This window comes from Phacochoerus africanus, chromosome 8 (genome assembly GCF_016906955.1).
Source record: "Phacochoerus africanus isolate WHEZ1 chromosome 8, ROS_Pafr_v1, whole genome shotgun sequence".
Classification (NCBI taxonomy): Eukaryota; Metazoa; Chordata; class Mammalia; order Artiodactyla; family Suidae; genus Phacochoerus; species Phacochoerus africanus.
The window spans coordinates 51752520-51760863 of record NC_062551.1 but is presented as its reverse complement, the minus strand read 5'-3'; the positions used below and the strand labels follow the sequence as shown (position 1 = coordinate 51760863).

At 58.0% G+C, this 8344-nt stretch overlaps 1 protein-coding gene across 2 annotated transcripts in view; it reads left to right on the top strand.

Annotated features, from left to right (window-relative positions):
• The first annotated feature begins 29 nt into the window (after nt 1-29).
• PPP1R13L (protein phosphatase 1 regulatory subunit 13 like) overlaps nt 30-8344 on the top strand; it is a 16748-nt gene continuing 8433 nt past the window's right edge. The window contains exons 1-8 of one of the 2 annotated variants that reach the window (XM_047789604.1): nt 30-335; nt 2864-3001; nt 5010-5086; nt 5204-5349; nt 5694-6204; nt 6325-6423; nt 6499-6590; nt 6847-7327. In XM_047789604.1, the coding sequence (XP_047645560.1) occupies nt 3000-3001; nt 5010-5086; nt 5204-5349; nt 5694-6204; nt 6325-6423; nt 6499-6590; nt 6847-7327 (1408 nt within the window). In that variant the 5' untranslated portion in view covers nt 30-335; nt 2864-2999. The remainder of the gene's footprint in view (nt 336-2863; nt 3002-5009; nt 5087-5203; nt 5350-5693; nt 6205-6324; nt 6424-6498; nt 6591-6846; nt 7328-8344) is intronic. The other variant, XM_047789605.1, reaches the window with a different exon arrangement.

Below are 8344 nucleotides of genomic sequence, written 5' to 3'. Positions count from 1 at the left end.
CCATCTCCTGCAGCCACAGCGAGGTAGGAGTCTGGACTCTATCTACATAACCTGGTGGCCCTCGGCCTTTGGACCTCCTCCTTCCCGCCTGTGAAATGGACTTTGGGTGAATCCAAAAAGGAACGTCCCTGTCTACGTCCTCCCTCTCTGGGACTACAAGTCCCAAGGTGCTCAAGGCGACTCCCTCTCCCCATCCCCTCCGGGACCCGCCTCCCTCCCGTCGGAGTCACGTCGTCTAACCTGTTCCCGGCGCCTGCCCCGCCCCGTCCTCCGCTCCCCGCAGCCGGAGCCGGAGCCGGAGGAAGCCCCCCGGTGCCAAGATCTGCCCCGGATCCGTGAGTTACACCCCCATTGGGCTTCAGCAATCTGGAGGAGCCCGACACTCGCGTCCGTGGGAGGATTGGGAGGAAACTCGGACCCCGGGTCCCAGGGCGGAATTAGGGGTGCGCAGATGCCAGGGACTTTAGAAGGATAGAACTCAAATGCCTAATTTACTGGGGAGAAGGCAAAGGGACTTGGATGCCTGAGTTCTTAGAATGGAGGGTTTGGACGCCTTATTCCGGGGGAGACGTTCCAACTGAGGGCTCTCAGAAGCCTGAGTCCTTAAGTAGAAGTGGGGTATCGGAGCTCTTGGGCAGAAATGGGAGGTTCAGACTGCTGGAGCTCTGGAATGGGCGGCTATCCCTGCCACCCGTCAGTTGCCGTCTCTACCCAGTCTTCAAGGTCCCCGAGCAGAATTAGGGATGGGGTGGGAAGAGTGGAACCCTGGTTGCTGAAATGAAGCAGAACAAACACATTCTGGAGGCTGTGTTCCTGGTGTTCCCCCCACTTTCTGGCTCTGGGGTGGGAGCCGAGGGGGTGGGAGCTGGGGGGGTGGTAGGGAACAGGGCAGGTCTCCAATCTCCTCTGTGCCGCTGCGTGATCCCCAACATGTCATTAACCGGGGCGTCAAACCTGCCTAACCAGAGGAGGGAGCTCCGCCCCAGGGCGCCCCCTGGCGGGGGCGGAGCCCCCCCCATTGCCCCACGAAGGTGGGACATATCTGGGGTTTGTAAAGGGCATTCTGGAACCCAGGGCAGAATTCCAGAAGGTGGGGTTGGATTCTGAGAGGCTTGCGTGGCTGGGTACAATATAGCCATTACACAGGAAGGACGGGGGTAAACTGAGGCTTAGAGGTCACACTGGCAGCAGAGTCGTGGATCAGGATTTTCCCTCCCCCTCCCTCGGCTGCTCTTTGGACCACTGGATTCCATCCACTACCACCGGATTTTCTGACTAACGTCTCTCCTAGGGCTCCTGGCTGCGACCCTGAGGTGAGAAATGTCACCTCCACCCCCATCTGTCTGACCTGAGCTAGTGTGGGAGATAAGGGAGAATAGAGGCTAATTCTGGAGGTGTGTGTGTCTGTCCTTGAAGCTGAGGCCGGCACCTCCCTCTGCCTGTCTCCCCCTTCTCTCCACCCCCAAGCATCATGTGAGAGGATTAGACGAGGGGGCGGGGGAGGCAGGGGGTTCTGATGCGAGAGGGCAGAACTTCCTAATGTCTGGGCTTGAAGGGCATTTGGCGATACCCTGAGATGAAATTAAAAATAATAACTGTGGCTGCCAAGACAGAGCTCACAGCATGCCAGGCTCAGGGCTGGCAGGTAGACGAATGCTTCCCATTGGCTACAGACATCTCAGGCAACTGCCCCTGGTCTCGATTCCAATGGGGTTTGCCGAGCCCACCGAGCCCACCGCCCCGTCCAGTGGGGAAGCTGAGGCCAGAATGTGGGCACAGCCCACACTCTGAGCTTTTGCCACCTTCCGCCTGGCATCCTCCAGGGGTTTCTATGCCCTGGAATAGGCCAGACCTCAGGAAGGCACAGGGAGAAATTTAGGGCTCTGAGACCCAAGAACTGAAGTCAAGACTCCGCAGGTCAAAGCTCAGGGCTTTCAGAATCTCAGAAAGATGTGAAAGGGCCCTTTTGTAGGAAAAACAATTACTTCGGGTCTTGAGCCCTCCATCTGTTCCAGGCCTGGAAATTAGGGCTCTTACACAGGTGAGCTTTCCTTCGTGCCCTGCACTCTTCTAAACTCTACACCGGAATTATGTCCTCCAAACCTCACACTTCTTTGAAGTGAAGGTATTAATTCCCGCATTATACATCCAAGGAAACGGAGGCACAGAGAAGCTGAATAACTAGCCCAAGGTGGAGATTTAAGGCAGCGGAAGGCCCTAGCCCATTCCACAGAGTGTCTCCGAGGGGGAAGCCGCGTTCCAGAGAGGGCGGGGCCTCTGCCGGCGGCCGTCTGTGCGGATAGAGTCGGTGGATCCCCACCTGGGTATTCCCAGCCCAGCCTGGTCTTCTGACTCGGTTCCTCCTGAGGCTGATTCCTCCAGAAAGTACCCCCCCACACACGCCCACACCCCGATTTTTAACCCCAAAGAACCCGGCCTGGTTGCAGAATGCCAGGGAAGGAGATCTGTGGGCGGAGGAGATCCGGGGGTGGAGGGCAGGGGCCTGGAGAAGAGGTGCGGCCCGCGCCACCCTCGCGCCCCGCCCGGCCCCCATTACCCTGCCTTGGGAGGTTCGGCACCTGCCTGGGCCCGCCGCGCATTCCCGGGGTCTGAGCTCAGGCGCGGTCTGCCCGCCCGGCGGGAGTCGGGCCGTGACCTGGAGCGCCCCCTGGTGGTCCAGACGCCCCCTTCGCCGGCATCAGCCCCAGGACGGCCCCACGCCCAGCCTTGGCATTTCCTTCGACCCACAGGGTGTCAGCGTCGGATGTGAGAGTCAGAATTTGGGAATCATGAAATCCCCCAAAGAACCATTGAATTCTGGCACCGGAGGTAGCATAGATTGTTCGTTTTTATATTTTAACAGAGTTTTCCCGTGTATCTCTCGAGAGAGTGGAAGACGCGTTTTTGATTCCTGGAGTCTCTACTTTTTGAGGCCTCGATTCGCAGACTTAATTCTTCTTGCACCTTATGCCCAGTTGGATCCTCACAGCAGTCCTCTGATGTAGGTCGCTCTCCTCATTTTATAGAGCAGGAAACTGAGGCGGGAGTTCCTGCTGTGGTGCAGCAGAAACGAATCTGACCGGTATCCATGAGGATCCTGGCTCCGGCCCTGGCTTCACTCAGTGGGTCAGGGATCCGGCGTTGCCGTGAGCTGTGGTGTAGGTCGCAGACGTGACTCGGATCCAGCATTGCTGTGGCTGTGGTGTAGGCCGGCGGCTGTCGTTCCGATTCAACCCCTAGCCTGGGAATGACCATATGCTGCAAGTGTGGCCCTAAAAAGACAAAAAAAAAAAAAAAAAGAGAGAGAAGAAGAAAAAGAGGTAGTCTTGACATGTGGGACCGAGAACCGTGGTGCCACCAGATTTGAACCCTCCTTAATTGTTTTTTTTTTTGTTTTTTTTTTTTAATAGAGCCACAGTTGCTACATATGAAAGTTCCCAGGCTAGGGGTCGAATTGGAGCTGTGGCTGCTGGCTACACTACAGCAACACTGGATCCGAGCTGCGTCTGCAACCTACACCACAGCTCACAATAACACCGGCTCCTTAACCCACTGAGCGAGGCCAGGGATCAAACCCAAATCCTCAGGGACACTAATTGGGTTTGTTACTACTGAGCACAATGGGAACTCCCCTTAATTGTGCTTTTAGCAACACTGCTATACCATACTTCCCCCTAGACATTTAGTTTGGAATCCTGGGAAAGACAGAACTCTGTGCAGGAAGACAGAGAAATCTAGGCTAGCCAAAGTGGAAAATTCTAGAATGTTCCCAAGATAGACTCTTGGCCTCAGAACATCAAAACAATAGACTCTCAAGCTGAGGGTTTTAAGCTTTGTAGAAATTTAACTACAAGCTCAAGGTCCTTATAATTTCAGAGTCTAGGCCTCTGAGAGATGGAAGAGGCCTCTCAGAATAGCTGATTTGCCTCTTCCTTTCACTACTGGGGAAACTGAGGCCCAAGGAGTGGAGGGGACTCATAGACCCAAGTCACATACTCCTAACACACCCAGATGAGCCACCAGCCCCAACAGGTTCTGTTCCGAGTCTTCCCAGACAAAGGCCAGAGTCAGCATGCCCCGGCCCACCCTGCTGCCCACGCCTGCACCCCAAGTCAAAGCTAAGTGGTTGGTTGGTACAGCAGGGAGGTGGCAGAACTGTCAGGAGTGGCGGCTACCATGGAGATGGGGATGGTGCTGGCCTGACTGGTTTCTGGTGGCCCGGCTCCTTCCCACTGGGCTGGTGACAACAGTGGCGTAGCTGCCCCGGCCACATCCCTGTTCTTCCTGTTTAATGCTGGGTCCATGTGAACACACCGAGTCTCCTCTGGGTGTGCACTCTGGAAAGGGGAAGCTGAGTGGTCCCCGGACTCTGGAGCCCCTCCAGACAGGTGGAGATGACCCAGAATAACAAGTTAGGTATGAAACCTAGTGTGCCAGCTTCTCGTAGGGTGACCTTGAACAGATGTTTGTGAGTCCCACTTTCTTGCCTACTATGGAGGTTTCGATCATGGGATAAGGCATTGGGGTTAAAGCGCTTGGCGCAATTCTAGAGGGTAGTGTCCCTTCCACAAATGGTGGTGGTTTTATACCCTCAAGCAACTAGCACAGGCCCTGACACGCAGTAGGAAGTGCAGTCATTATTTTTAAAGACATCTGGCACAGTGTCTCCTGGTCCCTAGCAGGCATTCAATAACTGATGGGTTATTATTATTGCAGCTGCTGTTCACTATGTGGCCTGGCACATAGTAGGTGGCCAGTGGATAATTGTTGAAGGAATAATCAAATCTTATTAGCCCTGAGATAGAGAGATGGACAAGGGGCCACACAGAGAGAGTGCATCGTTCTGAGTCTTCCAGGAGGGCTTTTAGGGGAGTTGGCATTTCCCAGCAAGGGCTTCCAGTGGGAAGAACTGGGAGCGCAAAGGCGCTTGCCCGCTCCGCACGGGCCCAGGTGCCCTGTGGGCGGGCTCTGGGCAGACTCTTCCCTACCGCCCCCTCCCCCAACCGCAGGCGCCCCGCTCGGGCCGGCACCATGGACAGCGAGGCGTTTCAGAACTCGGGGGATCTTCTGGACCTGAACTTCCAGTGTGAGCTGGGGTAGGGGGCGGGGCTTGCCGGCGCGGGGCCCTCGGGGTGGGCGTGGCGGGGAGAGGCTGGGCCCCGCCCAGAGGTCCCAGTCCTCACCGCCACTCCCGCCCGTCCAGCTCTGGCCATGAAGCACATGGACCTGAAGCAGATGGAGCTGGACACGGCGGCGGCCAAGGTGGACGAACTGACCAAGCAATTGGAGTCGCTGTGGTCAGACTCTCCGGCAGCCGCCCCTGCCGCGCAGGCGGGAGCGCCGGCTAGGGTGAGGCTGCTCGCCCTGGTCCCCACCCTTGCCCCCAGAGGCAGCTTCTTCCCGCCCGGAGTTAAGGCAAACCTCTCCCTCAGGGCTATGCAGGGGACATTTAAGGGCACCTGACAGAGGGGAACCAGTGCAAGGGCGTGGGCGTCGATCCCCCGGGAAGGAGAGGGGCCTTTTCCTAAGCGGCACGAAGGCACTGCGCGTGTTAGCCCCAGCCCTGACTGCTGTGCCTCAGCCTCTCGCCCCGTCCAGCTCTCCAGGGTTGACTTTTGATCGCCTCTATTGACCTCCTACCAACCCTCTCCTAATGTCTCCTTTGACCCCTCAATGTTCCGATCTCCCCACAGCTGTCCCGGTACAGCTCCAGCCCGGTTCTCGAGCCGTTGGTCAGTCGCGGGTCCCCCCGGAAGGCGACCACCGACAGCGCAGACACTCTGTTCGGACGCTCTGAGAGCGCCCCGGCTCTACTCCCCTACAGCCAGCTGTCGCCTAAGGGCCGGCCGTCGTCACCGCGCACCCCGCTCTACCTGCAGCCGGACGCCTACGGCAGCCTGGACCGTGCGCCCTCGCCCCGGCCCCGCGCCTTCGATGGTGCAGGGAGCCCGCTCGGCCGTGCGCCCTCCCCGCGGCCCGTCCCTGGTCCCCTCCGACAGCAGGGGGCCCCCATGCCCTTTGACTTCTTGGGCCGTGCCGGCTCCCCCCGGGGCAGCCCCATGGCGGAAGGGCCCCAGGCCTTCTTTCCAGAGCGCGGGCCGTCGCCGCGCCCCCAGACCACAGCCTACGACGCGCCGACGGCCTTTGGGAGCCCCCTGCTGGGCGCGAGCGGCAGCGCCTTCGCTCCGCCTCTGCGCGCTCAAGGTGAACCGGGGGGCCGACCTTGGCCGGTGGGAGGGGTGCGGGGGGCCGACCTTGGCCGGTGGGAGGGGTGCAGGGCCCCGGTCCTGCCTCCCCCTTAGCGTTTTGGCCATCTGTCCCCAGACGACCTAACGCTACGCCGGCGGCCCCCTAAAGCCTGGAACGAATCTGACCTGGACGTGGCGTACGAGAAGAAGTCCTCGCAGACAGCGAGCTATGAGCGTGAGTGACGGGAGACTGGAGGAGTGGGAGAGCCAGGGAGGCGTCCCCCAGGCCCTGATGATTCCCACCTCACAGGCCTGGATGTCTTCGGGCGGCCCGCTTCGCCAGGCCTGCAGCTGTTACCCTGGAGAGAGAGCAGCCTGGATGGGCTGGGGGCCGCCGGCAAGGTGAGGGGTGGGGGGGGCTCAGGAAGGGGACAGGTAGGCAGGGGTGGGGTCGGGTCTGGTCTCCCCCCTCTTAACTTTGCGTGGCCTTCCCCATGCTCTTCCTCTGCCCTGGATCTCCCTCCATCTGTCCCCTGTCCCTCACCTTTGGCCCTGACCTCCTCCCCTTTCCTCCCGCTCTTATCCTTCGCTCCCTTATGCATATCCTCCTCCCACCTGAGCTCCTCCGACCTTCCTCTCTTCCCATGTTCTCCCCCAGGACAACCTCACCAGCGCCACTCTGCCCCGCAATTACAAGGTCTCCCCTCTGGCCAACGACAGGCGCTCGGATGTGGGCAGCTATCGCCGATCACTGGGCTCTGTGGGGCCATCAGGCACTTTGCCCCGAAGCTGGCAGCCTGTCAGTCGCATCCCCATGCCTCCTTCCAGCCCCCAGCCCCGCAGTGCCCCTCGCCAGCGCCCCATCCCCCTCAGCATGATATTCAAGCTGCAGAATGCCTTCTGGGAGCATGGGGCCAGTAGGGGCACAATCCCCGGCTCCCCCATCTTTTCCAGAGCTCCCCCACCTAAGCTTCCTCCCCAGCCCCAGGTGCCCCCCCAGCCCCAGCCCCAACCACAACCACAGCCCCAGCTGCTTCCCCAGCCCCAGCCACAAGTACAACCCCAGTCTCAGCCCCAGCCTCAAGCCCCTGCCCCGGCCCCCCAGCCCCCACAACAGACTTGGCCCCCTGTGAGTGAAGGTGAGTCAGCAATGGGGGACCCTGGAGGGCTGGATGAAGGGAGGACAGATGGCTGGGAACCAGAGCAGCTGGGAGACCCATCGCAGCCAAGCACTTGTTTCCACACACTGTCCCTGCAGAGAGCAAGGCCAGATGAGCTTGGGAATTTGCCCAGGAACTAGGGTAGCACAGGGCTTAAGCATGGACTCTGGAGTCACACGGCCTGGCTCCATGCTGTGTGACCTTTGGCAAGATAGTTGAAGTCTCTGGCCCTCAATTTCCGTGAGTGTAAAGGGTGAATAAGGATAGACCCTTCTTATTGGGATGTGGTACTAGATTATTTAATCCATATGAAGTCCTTAAAATAGAGCCTGAGGTACGGCACGCCCTTAATGGCTATCATATGAGTTATAATAATTAATATTTTGTGGTATGAAACCAGCGCAGGACCTGGATTTAAGCAGAGTGGTTTTTTTATTTTTCTTTGCATTTTTTAGGGCCACACCCACAGCACATGGAGGTTCCCAGGCTAGGGGTCGAATGAGAGCTGCAGACGCCACCCTCAGAGCAGGATCTGAGCCACATCTTCAACCTACACCACAGCTCATGGCAATGCCAAATCCTTAACCCACTGAGCGAGGCCAGGGCTCAAACCCACAACCTCATGGTTCCTAGTTGGATTCATTTCCGCTGCACCATGGCAGGAACTCCTAAGCAGAGTGGGTTTTGAGCCCCTCTCTACTATTGAGTGATTCAACATAAATTAACCTATCTGAGCTTCCATTTTCTCACCCGTGAAAAGAAATCATATTTACTCAACAAGGGAGTTCCCTTGGGGCACAGTGGGTTAAGGATCCAGATTTGTCATTGCAGCAGCTTGGGTTGCTTCTGTGGTTCAGGCTTGATCCCTAGCCTGGGAACTTATGCATGCTGTGGGTGCAGCCCTAAAAAATAGTATTTACCTCATAGATTATGATGGGAATTCAATGCAATCAGGTTATTATAAAGCATGACCACTATTAGTTCCACCTGTTTTAA